Here is an 18384-nt window from a genome sequence, read left to right on the forward strand (position 1 = left end):
TTGAAAAATCGGATTGAGGTACGCAGATTCATATCAGGTGCTGGAAAATTATTCCAAATTTTTTTCAATTGAAGGTGTGAAAAAAAAAATTCCGCGGATGAAGAACATGATGAACAATACCAGAATTGAGTGACAGACCCGGATTCAGAATCGGGTCGAGTATGGAACGCAACAGGTTCACACGCGGGTCAAGAGGCTGGGTTGCAATTCGGATCCAAGCGGAACCCACCGGGTCAAGGCGCGGGTCAGCATTTGGGTCGGCTAGAACACATGCGGGTCGCACGTGCAGTGGATCAGGGATCCGAATCGAGTGGAACGTGGTCAAGGCGCAGATCCTTCCCGTGGAGCGCTGACATCATCCTGACAGGTGCTGACGTCATAGGAGAGAGAAAAAAAAAGGGAGAAAAAAAAAATATACAATTTTTAAATGGCGAGTATTTCGACGGCAAAGTTTGAGGTGGAGTCTTTTAATAGAAAAAATAATTTCAGTTTGTGGGAGAGCACTATGAAAGATGTGTTAGTCCAACAGGGACTGATTAAAGCATTGTATGGGAAAGACAAGAAGCCAGAGACCATGTCAGATGATCAGTGGGAGGAGCTGAAAATGAAAGCGGTAAGTAACATTTGCTTAAATTTAGCTCCAGAAATTAAATACAGTGTGTTGAATGACACATCACTAGCCGAGCTTTGGAAAAAATTGGAAAATATTTATATGTTCAAGTCCTTAGTTAATAGACTGTATTTGAAAAAACAGTTGTAGCAGTTGAGAATGACTGAGGGCACAAAAGTCAGAGACCACCTCAATTATTTCAATAAAATAATCACGCAATTGCTGAGTATTGAGGTAAAAATTGAAGGGAAAGATAAAGCACTGATTCTGTTATATTCGCTTCCTAGTTCACTTCATACTTTGAAAACAACACTACTGCTAGGTAAGAAGACTCTTACAGTTGATAAGGTGACTACTGCCGTTCTGGAGAGTGAGAATTTTCACAAACCAAATTATTCAGGACATGAAGAAGAGTTGGTGGCTAAGGGTGAGTCTAACCAAAAGCGGGGCAGGAGTTCTAGTAGGGGTAATTGGAATCGAGTGAAATCTCGATCCAAGTCCAAGGGTAAGAATGGGAACTGGAGGAGTGGTTGTTTTTATTGTGGGAAAGAAGGGCATATGAAGAAGGACTGTCTAAGGAGGAAAAGAGATTTAGAGTAAAAGAATAAAGAATAGGAAGAAAACTGAGCAAGCTACTGTAGTGGAGAGCAGTTCATCAGTTTTTGATGGGGACCTTTTGGCTATTACTACAGGTCCCAGTTACTTAGCCGATACCTGGACTTTAGATTCGGCGTGCTCATATCATATGTGTCCATACAGGGACTGGTTTGACTCCTATGAACTAATCTCTGGAGGGACGGTGTTGATGGGTAATGATGCTTCCTGTGGTATTCTTGGTATTGGAACGGTCAGAATCAGGATGTTTGATGGGGTAGTTAGAACCATCAAGGATGTGAGGCATGTTCCAGATCTGAAAAAGAATCTGATTTCCTTGGGCCCTTTGAACACTAATGGTTTCTCTTTTTCAACTAGGGATGGTGTGCTGAAAATGACTAGAGGTTCACTGGTAGTAAAAAAGCGTCATTTGAGGAACAATTTGTACACTCTGGTGGATAGCACAGTGACAGGTGGAGCTGCAGCTAGTACCTCTTCATATACAAATACAGATAATACTATTCTGTGGCATATGAGGTTGGGTCACATAAGTGAGCGTGGTTTGCAGGAACTGCACAGGCGGAACTTACTGGGAGGTAATTCTTGTTGTAAGCTTAAGTTCTGTAAATACTGTTTGTTTGGAAACCAGCGCAAGATGAGTTTCAGAATAGGAAAGCATACGAGCAAGGAGGTGTTGGAGTACATTCATTCACATGTATGGGGTCTAGTATAGGTACAGTCTCACAGTGGTTCTATTTATTTTGTCTCATTTATTGATGACTTTTCCAAGAAAGTCTGGATGTATTTTCTAAAGCACGGGAGTGAGGTATTTAGTAAGTTCAGAGAATGGAAAACTCAGGTAGAAAAACAAACAAGGAAACAGGTGAAGTTTCTGAGATCTACAGTACAAAAATAGTCAGTTAATTGACTTCTATAAGGAAAAAGGGATCACTAGGCACTATACAGTTCCACATAGGCCACAGCAGAATGGGGTAGCTGAAAGGATGAACAGAACATTACTAGAGAGGACAAGATGTATGAGGATTCAGGCTAATTTGCCTAAGTCATTATGGGCACAAGCAATGAGTATTGCATGCTACTTGGTAAACAGGTCTCCTTCTGCAGCTATTGACGCAAAGATTCCTGAGAAGGTATGGATAGGTAAGCCAAAAGATTACTCTAGGTTGAGAATATTTGGTTGTCCATCATATGTGCATGTGTAGAAACAGGAAAGATCAAAGTTGGACTCTAAATCCAAACCGTGCATATTTCTTGGTTTCCAAGAAGGAGTGAAGGGATACCGGTTGTGGGACCCTATGGCACGAAAGGTGGTCATTAGCAAGGATGTGGTCTTCGATAAGGAAGCCATGTTGAAGGAAAATGCTGATAAGAAGGTGGAGTCTGATTCAGCGGGAGTACCTATTCAAGTAGAGCTGGACAGTATTCAGAATTCAGGTATGGGTAATACTCAGACTACTCTTGTTGATTCTATTGCACAGGATACAACGAGACAGGCTACAGTTCCTCAAGAAATTCCTCAAACAGGTGATAGACATGAGCCTACAAGGCTAACCACCGACAGAAAAAGGAGGAATGTTAAGCCTCCAATCAGGTATGGGTTTGAAAACTTAGTTGCATTTGCTCTGATTACTAGTAGTGGAGATCCTTCTGATTTTCAAAAAGCAATTCAGAGTTCTGAACGAGATAGTTGGCTTGGAGCCATGGTTGAGGAGATGGAGTCTCTTCATAAGAATAACACTTGGGTGTTGGTTCAGAAGCCCAAGGAGACGAAGCTGATTGGTTGTAAGTGGGTTTTCAAAAAGAAAGAACTTACTTCAAAATCAAAAGGGATAAAATATAAGGCTAGGTTAGTAGTAAAAGGATACAAACAGGAAGAAGGTATAGATTATAATGAAATTTTTTCTCCAGTTGTTAAGCATGCTTCTATTAGATCCTTGTTAGCATTGGTTTTAATGCATGATTTAGATCTAGAACAGATGGATGTAAAGACAGCTTTCCTTCATGGTAAGTTGGAGAAAGATATCTTTATGGAGCAACCGGAGGGGTTTGTGGACAAGGTAAAGAACACCTGGTATGTAAGTTGAATAGGTCTCTTTATGGTTTAAAGCAATCCCCTAGGCAATGGTATAAGAGGTTTGATTCTTATATGTTGAGGATTGGGTATTTTAGAAGCTGTTATGACAATTGTATTTACTTCAAATTGCTTAACAGTGGTGTATATATGATCCTTATGCTATATATGGATGACATGTTGATTGCCTCTAACAATTCCAATGAGTTGAATGTGTTGAAAGCCAGGTTACAGGATGAGTTTGAGAAGAAGGATCTTGGTGCAGCTAAAGAGATCCTTGGCATGGAAATCAGGAGGGACAGACAACAGAAAAAGTTGTCGTTGTCACAGGGTAAGTATATTGAAAAGGTGTTGGAAAAGTTTAACATGGATAAAGCTAAACCGGTAAGTACACCTCTAGCTGCTCATTTTCAGTTGTTTGCTAAACTGTGTCCTACTGATGAGGATAAGTTGGATATGGCTAGTGTGCCTTATGCCAGTGCAGTAGGGAGTCTGATGTATGCTATGGTATGTAGTAGACCAGATTTGTCATATGCAGTTAGTTTGGTAAGCAAATATATGGCTAATCTAGTAGAAAGCATTGGAATGCGGTGAAATGGATTTTCAGATATTTGCGTGGCACTTTTGATTATGGTATCTTGTTTGAAAGTACTAATGATTGTAATGTTCAAGGTTATGTGGACTCCAATTATGCAGGTGATTTGGATAAGAGGAGGTCTACTTTTGGCTTCATTTTTACCATGGCTGGTGGTTTTATTAGTTGGAAGGCTATGTTGCAACCTACTACAGCTTTGTCTACTACGGAAGCTGAATATATAACTTTGGCAAAGGCAGGTAAGGAGGCTTTGTGGTGAACTAGATTGATTCAGGAACTTGGTGTTATGCAGGATAGGTTACACGTATTCTGTGATAGTTAAGAGTGCAATCCACTTGGCAAGGAATCAACTCTACCACTCTCGCACGAAGCATATTGACGTACGATACCATGCAATTAGAGGTTGGGTTGAAAATGGTAAGTTCAGTTATTGGAGATCCACACAGATGGAAATGTTGCAGATATGCTCACGAAGCCTGTTACATTGGCTAAGTTCAAGCGCTGTCTGGACTTAATTAATATAGTCTCTTGTTGATTGTTGACAGAGCATCCCAGAGCGTAGGGATGGAATGTTGTGTTTGGCTGTGATTAAAAGCTAAGGTGGAGATTGTTAAAAATATATGTTTTATTTTTATCTATTTATTATGACTTTTATCACAGCCGTTGGATTGTCTCTAAATCCAACGGTTATGTAGTGTCATATATATGTTTGTAAGTCATGGGAAAAAGAGTGTATTGCTCGTCATTTTGTACAAGGAGAGCTAGAGGGGGCTTTCTTTCTAGGAAGATTTTTTCTTCACTAGTTTGATAGGTGAACGGGTGTACAAGAAATCTGGGATCGAGGAGAGTCTGATCAGATCTTGTACTGCCATCATTTCATAGTGGATTTTTCTCCAGGCGCACGCTCCGTGTACGTAAGCAATCTTGCCGAACCACATAAAATCTCTCTTCTATATTTTTTTTATGAATGTTTTTTATGCTATTTATTTTATTGATCCGAAGATTAAAATCTGCACGTCAACACACCATAACATAAAGTTCACTTCTACTAAATTTCCTTGCTACTTTGTGCAAATACCCATTTTGTACAAGTGGGCTCAATATCATTTTCTACCAAAACAAACACGATTATCCCAAAAAGATATTCCCTTCATTCTTCCTCTGTTCATTTCTCACAATTTCCAACTCTATTTTCCTCTCATCCAGCACTCCCATATGAAAGGGTTTTCAAATCAAAAAAACACTTCAGCTCACATAATTAATCAGCCAAGGGAATGAAGAACTGACCTGTTCGAGCAGTTGGTTCTGTTGTTCAAGAGGTCTGAAACCTCCCCTAACACTGAGAAAGTAAAGATCACGATGCTTTTTGGTGGACCACATAGGCTCACCATCATCACGCTTACCCAAGTTGAAGGCAAGGAACATGGCAAAGCAGAGACCCACCTGAGTAAGCACAGTGGCAACCCAAGATGGCTTCTCCATTCGCAAACAATTTCTCAACCTCTACTCTTCCTCTGCCTTTCCTTGCGCTTCCAGATCTGAAGACCCGTCTGAATTCGAGCTTCCTCTTCTTGTAATTTCTGTTTCTTCGGTGTTCACATGATCACACATCGCTCGAATTTTCAGATTTCAGAAGTACAAAACCCACACGACTCCCCTACTCAGTGCTCACGGTACTTCCGATGTCATTATCAATTGCGACTGACAGCGATTTGGATTTCCCTTTTGAGAGTTAAATTTTTTTAAAAATTAAATAAAATATTTTAGAAACATTTATATATTTTTTATTTAGCTAGGATAAAATACAAAAATTTGAAAAAAAAATGAAAATTATAATGAAATAAGATTTTGAAAATGTACATTATTATATTTTTATTTTAATTAATTATAAATGTAACAAGTTTGCGCGTCTGCCGTATAATTATTGTAATATAAGTATTAGATAATTTACAAAAAAAAAACTATTTGCACTGTAAAATAAACAAAAACATAAAAATTCATATTATGATTTTTGCATGGTGGCATTTGCTATTTTTTTTGTTTCACTTAGCCAAAAAATAAATATTAACTAAGCATATGTGTGAAGAAATTTTTTTAGTCATTTTGGATTTTTTTTCCATTTATTTTAGAGTTTTTCAAATTATATATCTATTTTAAACTTTTCGATTATTACAAGATTTTAATTTTTTCCTCAAATGTTTAGTGTTTTATTTTTTTTTTCCTTTTTTTCAGATTTTTAGATGTTTATAGTTTCTTTTCCATTAGAAAACAATTCATACTCGAAAATATTTTTTTGTATTTTTTTTATTGGTTTCTAGTTTGGTATTATATTTTTGAAAAAAATCATTAAAATTAAATTTATATTTCCTTCGTCACAACACCTATCTTTACAGGTGTCATGTGGACAATGATCTCTTATTTTTCGTGAGTGATTTTTGCGAGTTGGTGAGAGTTTGTTGAGGATGTCATTATTGGTATTGAAAAAAATCTAGATTATTTGAAATTAAAAGAAAAAATTATTTCCTATAAGTGACCATGCGAAGCATGACCATTTTACTTTAACTAAATTTGTCGTATTATTGGACGGGCTACCACAAAATAAACCGATGGCTCTACCCCCTATAAAGACTTAACAATTTTGAGAATGTACATAGTTATGTTTTTATTTTATTCCACTCTTTTTTATCAAATACCCAATGATTAATTTCAGTTAAACAATAAATACATGTTAACTAAGTATATGTGTGAAAAAAAAAAATTGAGCCATTTTGAATTTTTTCCATTTATTTTATAATTTTTAAAATTATATATCTATTTTAAAATTTTCTATTCATTACAATATTTTAATTTTTTTCTCCAATGTTTAGAGTTTTATTTTCTTTTCCTTTTTTCTAGATTTTTAAATGTTTAGAGTTTCTATTCCTTTAGAAAACAAATCATATTCTAAAATATTTTTAGGATTTTTTATTTGTTTCTAATTTGGTATTATATTTTTAAAAAAAGAGAGTTTGTGACATTTTTATATTTCCATATTAAAATTAAACCTAAGTTTTCTTTGGCACGACACCTGCCTTTACATGTGGATATCAGTCTCTAATTTTTCATGAGGGTTACCGTTTTCCATGAGTTGATGGGGGTTTGCTGAGAAAGCCATTATTGTCGTGGCAAATAGTCTAGAATATTTGACTTTTTTTAAAAAAAAAATTCATTCCAATAAATAACCATACGAAGTATAACTATGTTACTTTAACTAAATTTGTCGTATGTTTTGATGGGCTATCTCAAAATAAATCGATAACTCTACCCATGGTAAAGACTCAATGATTTTAAAAATTGTACATAGTTATATTTTTATTTTACTTCATTCTTTTTTTTATCAAATGCCCAATGATTATTTTCACTTAGCCAAGAAATAAATATTAATTAAGCATATTTGCCAAAAATAGAAAATTTGAATCTTCTTTGGGTTTTTTCCATATATTTTTCATTTTTTCAAATTATATATATATATATATATATATATATATATATTAAACAATATTTTTAAAAAGAACAAGAAAGTTTGCAACACTTTTATATATATATTAAAATTAAGTCCACGTTCTTCTCACCAAATCACACATCTTTACAAGTTCTCATTGGCAAGACACGTATCTTTATAGGTTCTTCTTGGCACGATACATGTCTTTTGTAACGCCCCGACCCGCCAAGTAGGGCTCGGGGTGCTACTTTAATAACCTTTGTATTCTCGATACCATATTCATTATATAAAAGTAGCGGAAATAAAAAATACATCCTTCAAATACATTACTAGAGTTCTAAACTGCTAACATATATAGAAATTTCCCATTATCCATATTGCATCCCAACCAAAAGAAGAAAACTAAGTCAGTCCATACAACCATATTACATATCTAGGGACTTTCAAACATAACTTAAATACATTAGAGTTCTCACAGACACTCACAAACAGAAACTAACTATCACCCCGCCCCGAAGCTTGCTAAGCTCGATCTCAAGATGGTCCTGAAAAATGATTTGTATATTGGAGTGAGATACTATTTAGTAAGGCAAATTAAATTAATATCAGTATGTGACCAACATGAGTTTTAGTGTATACAGAAAACATTTCATTCTACATTTAATTGAAAATAGCAGTTATACATTATACTCACTCTGCATAGTTGAAAATATCATTTTCATTTACACCATATAAACCAATTCAATAATTAGAGATACCATTTACATAAATTAGCATATATACGTAAAAGAAACTCACTAGGACTAACACGCTACTTACTTCCCCCGTGGTACGGTTTGTGTGGCCTGAAGGCTGGACTTATGCCCTGGAGGATCAACCCAAACACGGTCAAAGTAACCATCTGCAAGTGCGTCTACAGACATCCATAACCCAGTTGCAGGTTTGATTGCCTGACTACTTCCTGCTCCAGACCCCAGGGAAGGTACTTCATCCTTATGCAATCCAATATGATGAAACCACCCTACACCTCTCATGTATTGACCTGCTTAATTTCCTTATTATTTTTTTCCATAATATAATAAAAACCACATTAACAAATTCAGCAGATCATAATTAACCTGAACTCGTAGGTACAGAAATACATCATAAGTACAATACGGAAGCCTAAGCAGCAGGAAACATAAAATCGTAAAATATCATATACCCATCATCACTCATCACAATACCAGAGTTACTACATCCATTGTATTTATATATACATAATACACAACCCAAAAGAGACCTAGGGTCACTTTTCATAAAATTCATCTGACCCTATCTGAGTACTTACCCTTCAGAAAGGGCAGGTCAATTGTATCTATCTCAGCGAAGCTTTATCCACTCTTCTATCCGGGGGCTCCTAAAATGTTTATGAAATTTTGGGGTGAGACACCTCTCAGTAAAAGAAATAAACTAAAACTAGTGTGTGGTAACATGAGTTCTTCGCGTTATACATAAAATCATATATACACATATTTAGTAAACTGTTATATCATATCTTGGAAAACATATATCATCATAACATGGCAAAACATACTTCATTTTCATAAACATAATTCATCTCATATGATAATAATATGAAAACAACCTTGGTAGGTTAGTTGGCTGTTGTCATGTATTACCCCTACATAACTGGGTTGTGTGACCCAAAGGCGAGACCTGACAATGGTTGGCCGACCACTGCCAAGTCAAAAGTATAGTCTGTAAGTCTGATGGGTCTGTCAGACCTGGTTCGTACACCAAGGGCACTCACACTTCTTAAAACCACATCGACTATTCGTCCTCACGCTACTCCGTACAGTAGCGTTAACACAATATCATGATGATCACAAACACATAGCAGCGGTACCGTGCAAGTGCTAGCCTAAACCAAGTCAACCAAGTTTTGATAACATATAGCATATAATCAAATTGTGATACATGGATATTTCATACTATTAATTGTCAAATCAACATCATCGCATTTGTAACGACTCGACCCTTTACATGGACTCAGGTGTCACTCACATACATCAAATACCTATACCTATTCAAGATATGGAAACAACCCGCCCTAAACAGGGACATACGGGTGTAAATCATACATAATCATAATGTAAATGTCGCGGAAAAACATAAATATCCATTGGGATTACTACTAGCCTTATACTAGAGTTCACTAATACATCCATAATTTACATACATTCGGACTTAGAGTAATCGTCATATTACAACCCTCCAAAAAGGACTTTCATCAAGTTTAGTACAAAAATTTAGATGCTTACGTAAGCTAACCAAAATAACCTCCCCAGTCCCTTTATCTACTAGGACCGACACACGGACGGACCTGAAAACAAAGGTTGTAAGATAGGATGAGACACCTCTCAATAAGGAAGAAGGAGTTACAACAGTGTGTGACTGTATACATGCATATTTTCATTCAACATATGGAATATAAATCAAATATTTTCAATACAGTAATGCATCAGGTATATCATTATTCATATTACAAAATTCTCACATCTGTCTTTTGACCATTTAATGATTTATCAGATGACCAACAGCAAAATATCCTTATAACCAGTTTTACCCCGTGGCTCAGGTTGTGCACTGGTATTCGTTCAATGCCCTGTTCGTGCGACACTGCCGAGTACCTACATACGATCCAACTGCCCCCATTGGCCCAATATCAGCCAATGGTTTCACCCTGCTAGCCGACTATCTTGGTACCCACATCATTTAATACGTGTGGTTGCACGTGTACATCTAGCTACGATATCGTGCCGTATCATATAACAGTGGTTTCATTTCACCCTGCAAAGAAAGTATTTTTCAACCCTCTCGGGACTCTCAAGTTGTGGTTCCGTGTATCATAAATTCAATTTATACAAATACGATAACCTGCGCATTTCCAGTATTTTTCACAAATTCATATAATAACATTGGATTCAAATCGGTGTCTTTCCACTTAGTTTACCCTTCTTTGTTTACTGATGCGGTTCGGTTTATCACCAGCCTCTGTTTATTCACATTATCAGTATAGCAAATTTGGAACTTCGTTCCCATATTCTATATCAATAGTATAGAAAATCCATTCATTCTCATATCAACATATATCACACAAGTTTAATACAAAAACCCGCTATATGATAGAAATTCAATATACATAGTTTAACTGAATAAATAAAGGATTCGAGCCTCTCCTACTATAGTATAAACACAAATAAACGATGTTTGTAAAATTTTGGAGATTACGCGTCGAAAACTTCGTTTTTACCAAAAACCGTAAAATCGTCAAACCGGCATCTCTGCTCGGTAGAATTTCACAAATAAGCAGTTAAATCATAGATAATAACATAAACTAGCTTTTTAGCGGTTTAGTTTTCCAAAATAGTTGTCGTAATCAAATTCTCCTTACCTTATACTCAAAATGAAAGTTCGTATGAAAATGGTCCAAATCGACAACCTGAGATCCCGAAAACCTAAAACCACAGAACATAAACTTACTATGTTTTCTACTGCTATCCAAATATCCAATCAAAATTAGGATCAGATTCCTACCTCGATTCTTGGGAAAACTCGAAACTCTCCGAAACGACGATCCGATCCACTAAAAGTGTAGAGTTTCCTCTTCTGATTCACGCAGTACCCTCCGTTTTTGGAAACGGACGACGAACGGCGAAGGATCTTAGAGAGAGAGAGAGAGAGAGAGAGAGAGAGAGAGAGAGAGAGAGAGAGAGAGAGAGAATGAGAGAATTTATAGAATAAATCCTAACTTAGCCCTTAAGTAATCTAAATAAATATCTCCTCCAAGATATTTATATATAAATATCTCAAAATATCTCTTTTCAAAATATCTTCTCCAAAATATCTCTTTATTTATTTATTTTTTTTTTTATTATTATTATTTTTTTCTCGGGGTCGGGTTACTTCAGCATCATTTTGCATATATATATATACATCATGAAAATCATCTCCCCGAATAAATCCTAACTTAGCCCTTAAGTAATCTAAATAAATATCTCCTCCAAGATATTTATATATAAATATCTCAAAATATCTCTTTTCAAAATATCTTCTCCAAAATATCTCTTTATTTATTTATTTATTTTTTTATTATTATTATTTTTTTCTCGGGGTCGGGTTACTTCAGCATCATTTTGCATATATATATATACATCATGAAAATCATCTCCCCGTACGCTGGTAAAACATCCATAGCTCGACCTGTACGTCGGCAAAACATATACATAACTCGGCCCGTATGCTGACAAAACATATCCATAGTTCGACCCATATACTGACAAAACATATCCATATCATTTTCATATTCCCAGAAAAAAGTAATTTATCATAAAATCTACTCATGCCACACAAAATGGGTATTATATATATACACAGAACATATCATTATTTTCAACAGTATTTCCCAACATAATACTCATATATATATATATATATATATATATATATATATATATATATATATATTTATTTATATACATATATTTTCCTAAAATCAAATGTTATACAATTTTACTTATATTTCTCATAAAACAACTAGCTTAGTTTATCCCCTCACCTGATTCTTGAAAAGCCCCTAAGATAAACAATCTTGCACCTGCAAGATTCCCTGTTCAACACCTTGAAAACAACATTTTCTAGAATTAAACTTCAATATTTCTACGTTTTCTACAACTATCAAGAAGTCAAATACTGAGTAGAAAGTCTTACCCTAAATTTGGGATGAATTTCCAACTCAACCCACCGACGATCCACTCCGATAGGTAAAGAACTTCCCCAAGAGTGTCGTGGTGGCTTTGGATCATCGATTCGGCACAGAACAGAACTAGAAATTAAGAGAGAAGTAAGAAGAACTGAAGGGAGGGAGAAAGAAAAGTTCTGCGGCAAAAATCAGCCAAGAAATGGTGTTTGGGGCTACTTATACAGTGGCCTTCGTCGACGAGCCACGTTACCTCGTCAACGAGGTCAAGAAGATAATTTGTCGACGAACTCTTTCCTCGTCGACAAAATTCAGAGATGCCCAAAACATTCTCTCGGTATTTTCTTGTCGACGAGCCCAATATGGCGCGTCGTCAACAAACACATGTGCCCCCTTTTTAATTTCCTTTTCTCCCTCTTTTATTATTTAAATATTATAATTTCTCTGAGTCACTACATCTCAATATAGTGTGGGTTCACAGTTGTTAAATAAAACTCGACTCACAGCCGTTAAATAAAACCTAACCCCCAACCGTCAAATAAAATTCGGCCCCCGGTCATCAAGTAAAACCTAGTCCTCAGCCATTATATCAAATCTCAGTATTTGTAAAGGCAGCTCCAGTATTTTCATAAACAATTTAGTATTTTCTCAACCATACCAAAATTCGGTTATACAATAAACCATACAAATTATTCATCTGCCACACGATTTCAGTATTTGAACATAATCCAATAGACAACCAAGAAAACACAATATATTTAGTTTGTAAGGTAAAACCAAACACAACATATATCCTATATTTGTAAAGTCCATTTTGAACAGTTGGTTTTTGAAATAACCTTTGAAATCATAAGTATACATATATATGATACAGTTTAATCAGTTCAAATTTAATAAAAACCTGACTTAACTTAATCCCCTTACCTATTCCTGAAAAATAGACTGCTAACGTTCCAAAAATGAAAACCTTAGTTTTCCGATCCCACCTTCGAAAGTGAACCAGCAAGCAGATAGAGAAGGGAAAGATGATCGGAGAGTGATCACGGGATTCGGGTGAACCTACAGGAGAGAGAGAGCCACAAGAGAGTGAGAGTCTCAAAAGTTACTTTGAAGAGAGAGAGAGAGAGAGAGAGAGAGAGAGAGAGAGAGAGAGAAAGAGAGAAATGTGAGTTATGTTTTAAAATGTGTTGCTTAGCCCTTAAGTAAGTAGATCCGCAGGAAAACTGTCAACGGTTTTCCCTGCACTCAAAAAACCGTCAACGGTTTGGCAGTTGACCCTCCTCTATTGACTGAAACTGTGGATGATTTTTCCCAATCTCTATAAAATCGTCGCCAGTTTGGGTCCAGCCAAACCAATATTTTTCTTTTTCCTTTCTTTTCTTTTATTTCTCTCTTCCTTATTTATTTTCTTTTATTTTCTAAGTTCGGATTCCTACAACTTCCCCGCTTACAAAAAATTCATCCTCGAAATTTGCTAATTGTTACCGATCATGATCCACCTCTACAGAAAATCGGTAGCCACCCACATAGCGGCCCCGTCCCAAGTTTATTAACTACCCTCATTTATGGCAGAGGAATACCGTGGTTACACACAACGTCTCAGGAGATTACAATACCATAAAAAACTCTCCCAGAGACCATCCATATACGAAAACCGTAAACATACTAATAATACTAAACAAACCTACCTTACCCAACCTGCACACAAAACCAGACACCTACCTGTCTAGTACTGAACCTCTCTGAAAAGCTGTGGATATTTCTAGCGTATTTCCATCTCTAACTCCCAATAAGCCTCCTCTACTATATGATTCTACCTCAATACCTTTAATAACGGTATGCCCTTAGTACATAGTTCCTGTATTTTTCGATCCAAAATCTAAATTAGTATCTCATCATATGCCAACGTTACCTTATTTCCAAAGACTCATAACTTATCACGTGTGAAGGATCTGACACGTACTTCCTCAGCACTGATATGTGGAAAACATCATGAACTCACGCTGGGGGTAGCTGTAGAGACCCAAAAAATATAATAAATAAAAGAAAATGAGAAAAATGGAGTTTTGGCCAGAAAAGGAGAAGTGGGAAGAAAATCGGCGACGGTTTTCTAAGAGACTAAGAAAATCAGCGACGATTTTTGTCTGCAAAGCTGAGATATAAAGAATCGAGAGGCTATTGAGAAATTAAAAACAAACTCTCTTCTCTCTCCTTAATGCAAACCCATGGACCCCCACTCTTCTACCTTTGATTCCGACTCCGTTAAGCTCCGTTTTGATGATCGGGAATCACCACAGGGTTCTTGGGAAGATTCTTTACAACGTAGGTGGAGCGGAATTTCAGTTTGGGGTTTTGGGGTAACATCCCAAAACTGAAGTGAGGGTGTTAAATACTAGTTTATTGGTTTATTTGGAGTATTTAGAGCTTAGAAAATACTGAATGATAATATTCTGAAGTTTGAGCTAATTAATTTGGGGAAAAATATAATTTCAAGGATTTGCGTTTTGAACGTCGTAGGGGCGTAGATTTAGTGTTTTAATGGATTTCACAGGAAACAGGTAAGGGAATAGATTAAGTCAGGTTTTTCAGAAAATATAACGCTTATTATTTAGTATATGTTTCAGGAATGATATGTATGATAAAATTAGTTTTGGGAAATACTGATGTTGAACTGAGCAAATTGTGATTTTATATTTAATATTATTGTATCAGTAAATTATGTTTTCCAGGCTGGATAATATTATATAAAATTACTCATTCGTGTGGCATGAGTATAAATAGAATGTATTAATAGTATATTAGAATATGTTGTTATTTCAAAAGCATGATATTACAGTGACTTTATAAGGATGATAATCAATACAAAAATTAAAATATTTTTCAGTATAATATGATATGACAGCCGGCGCAGATGTCGAGATTGTATAGCTAGCACAGATGCTGAGATATGATAGCCAACGCAGATGCCGAGATATGATAGCCAGCGCAGATGTCGTGATCAGTATTATTATGATGTTGTGATTCAGAAATTATGAAACAACAGTTTTATTCAGAAATATGTAAAAGTCATATTCTATTTCGGGATTTTGAATATGTTATTTATGAGCAGGAATATATATTATGTGAAATGTATTATATAGTATCAGAACACGTATGGTTACTTACGTTAAGAGCATGGTACCGCAACTACCTAATCAGATCAGTGTAGTAAGTATACCCACTGAGTGCCAACCCCAGTGGTTTTGATGGTAAGTAGGTTGGGCAGACCAGATTGGGTATAGCCAATAGTGCAACCACACTAGTAAGGAAGTGTGGGTCGGTGGCCAATTAGCCAGAAGTGTGACAGTGTAGTAGGATACCCACTGTGACCCGATAGAAGTGTGTGACGGTGTAGTAGGATGGGCAGGCCAGGTTAGGTGGGCAATCGTGCATAGTATGTTATGTTTGACTTAACCTAATAGGCCAGCAAGTGTTAGGTCCAGCCTTCGGGCCGCACGACCCAGATCATGAGTGGTGGAGTCATGATACACAAACATCCAAGGTATAATTCAAATATTATGCAGATTTAGCAGATGATTTAAATGTTATGTAAATTCATTATGATTATGTTTATAAGTACATATTTCCATGTATTAACAGCTACAGTTTAAGTTATAGCACAATTAAATTAATTGCAGTATATGTTTATAAAATGTCAAACTCACGTTGCACACACTGATATTAGTCTATTTCCCTTACTGAGAGGTGTCTCACCCTAACATTACAAATATTTCAGGAAATCCTTGCAGACGAGTGGAGCGAGCTCCGTGACTGAGGAGTTCATTGGTTTTACCTAGTAGTAGGGTAAGTAGATGAGTCAGGGACATGATGGATTTTGGGGTCTATATGTTTACATGTAGAAATAGTGAAACTCTGGTTATTGTAAATATGTAAAGTGTATTTTGTTTTCCCTGCTTAGGTGATATGTATGTATAAACAGGTAAATCACAAGTACCTATGGGCTCGGGTTGCTTTAAATTTGATTAAATACCATGGTATCAGAGTATTATCAGAGTAATAATATTTTATTAAAAAATGGTTTTAAAATCAGGGCGTTACAGTAGCGCCACTTGATAGGCAACTGGACCAATCCTTTCCAAGATCTTGAATGGCCTAATGTACCTAGGATTCAACTTACCTTTCTTCCCAAACCTCATCAACCCTTTCATCGAAACAATCCTCAAAAATATCATATCACCAATCTCAAACTCTAACTTCCGTCAGTGAGTATCCGCATAACTCTTCTACCGACTTTGTGCTGTTTTAATCCTCTCCCTAATAAGGTCAACCTTTGCAAAGGTCTATTGAATTAGTTCCGGCCCAAAAATCTTTCGCTCGCCTACCTCATCCTAGTATAACAGAGATCGGCACCGGTGACCATACAAAGCCTCATATGGTGTCATCTCAATACTAGCCTAATAACTGTTATTATATGCAAACTCAACGAGCGGTAGATAGTGAATCCAACTATCCCAAAAATCCAACACACACGCCTGTAGCATATCCTCTAGAATCTGAATGGTTTTGTTAGACTGCCCATCCGTCTCCAGGTGAAACGCGGTACTGAAAATGAGTTGAGATCCCAAGGCATCCTGTAAACTCTTTCAGAACCGAGAGGTGAACTGTGGATCTCGATTTTAAATAATGGAAATAGGGACACCATGAAGTCGTACAATCTCCTACACATAAAGCTTTGCCAACCTATTTATAGAATAACTGACTTTGATTGGAATGAAGTACGCAATCTTCGTCAGCCAATCCACTATTACCTAGATGGCATTCTGTCCAAGCATTGTTGAAGGCATCCTCAATACGAAATCCATTGAGATATGCTCCCACTTCCACTTAGGGATATTAAGTGGATGAAGTGGTCCCGCTAGCCTCTAGTGCTCTGCTTTTGCCTGCTGACATGTCAGACACTGTTCTAAAATTTGGCAGTCTCCCTCTTCATGTTACTCCACCAGAACGATTCTCGCAGATCTCTATACATCTTTGTACTTCTTTGATGAACATTATAGAGAGAGCGATGAGCCTCCTCCAGAATCATCTTTTTAATCTCTGTGTCGTTAGGTACACATAATCTGGTGTGAAATCTGAGAACTCCATCCTCAAAAACATTGAAGTCCGGTTGTTGCTCCCTACGTACTTTCTCCACAATTTTCATCAACTCTGCGTCTTTTATTTGAGCGACTTTAATTTTCTCCTGCAAAGTTGGCTAAATAATCAAACTGACAATGAATGCCTATGAATTCCCTTCTACTAACTCTACACCCAATCTTTCTAGGTCCATCCGGATCTGATGTTGTACAACAACCGTTGAAACTGATGCACCCACCGACTTCCTACTCAAAGCATTAGCTACCATATTAGTTTTTCCTGGGTGGTAACATGGTACAGTCATAGTCCTTAATCAATTCAAGCCATCTCCACTGCCTCATGTTCGATTCCTTCTGGGTGAAAAAGTATTTAAGGCTCCTATAACCAGTAAAGATCTCGCACTTTTCACTGGATAGGCAGTGCCTCCAGATCTTTAACGCATAAACTACTGCTGCCAATTTCATGTCGTGCATTGGATAATTCTTCTCGTACTCCTTGAGTTGGCGAGAAGTGTACGCAATGATTTTTCCCTGTTGCATCAATATACACCCGAGTCCTTTCTGAGATGCGTCACTATAGATCATGAATCCACCCTCTCCTAACGAAATGGTCAACACTAGGGCAGTGACTAGTCATTGCTTCAATTCCTGAAAACTCTGCTTGCACTCACTAGTCCACTCAAACTTCATGTTCCTCGTAAGCTGCGTCAAAGGACCTAATAGCCTCGAAAACCCCTTAACAAACTGGTGATAGTATCCTGTCAAACCCAAGAAACTTCTAACCTCATGCACGTTCTTCAGCCTCGCCCAATCAACTACCACCTTTACTTTGCTTGGGTCCACTGAAATTCCCTCCTTGGACACTACATGTCTCAGAAATGCAACTTGTTCCAACCAGAACTCGCATTTCTTAAATTTAGAAAATAGTTTATTTTCCCTAAGTACCAGTCTCAAATGAGCTTCATGCTCTGCAGGGCTCCTCGAATAAACTAGGATGTCATCGATGAACACTACCATGAACTGATCTAAGTACTCATGGAACACCATGTTCATCAGGTCCATGAATATCGCAGGAGCATAGGTCAAATCGAACGGCATAACCAAAAACTCGTAATGACCATGCCTAGTACGAAATC

The 18384-nt window shown here is 36.7% G+C and overlaps 1 protein-coding gene and 1 long non-coding RNA gene across 7 annotated transcripts in view; both read right to left on the reverse strand.

Moving 5' to 3' along the window:
- Positions 1-5651, reverse strand: part of LOC131157505 (uncharacterized) — a 38976-nt gene extending 33325 nt beyond the window's left edge. For 4 of the 6 annotated variants that reach the window (XM_058111713.1, XM_058111710.1, XM_058111712.1 and 1 more), the window contains exon 1: positions 5179-5587. In XM_058111713.1, coding sequence (XP_057967696.1) covers positions 5179-5373 — 195 coding nt within the window. In that variant the 5' untranslated portion in view covers positions 5374-5587. Of the gene's footprint in view, positions 1-5178 lie in introns of all 6 variants that reach the window. The other 2 variants (XM_058111711.1, XM_058111708.1) reach the window with 1 other exon arrangement.
- Positions 5652-7707: 2056 nt separating this feature from the next.
- LOC131158283 (uncharacterized) lies at positions 7708-11118 on the reverse strand. The gene is made up of 3 exons (XR_009137440.1): positions 10952-11118; positions 8192-10872; positions 7708-7917 (listed from the first exon to the last, which is right to left on the reverse strand). It is a non-coding gene; the product is annotated as an uncharacterized LOC131158283 (long non-coding RNA).
- Positions 11119-18384: the final 7266 nt, after the last annotated feature.

The sequence above is a fragment of the Malania oleifera genome, chromosome 6 (assembly GCF_029873635.1).
Source record: "Malania oleifera isolate guangnan ecotype guangnan chromosome 6, ASM2987363v1, whole genome shotgun sequence".
Classification (NCBI taxonomy): Eukaryota; Viridiplantae; Streptophyta; class Magnoliopsida; order Santalales; family Ximeniaceae; genus Malania; species Malania oleifera.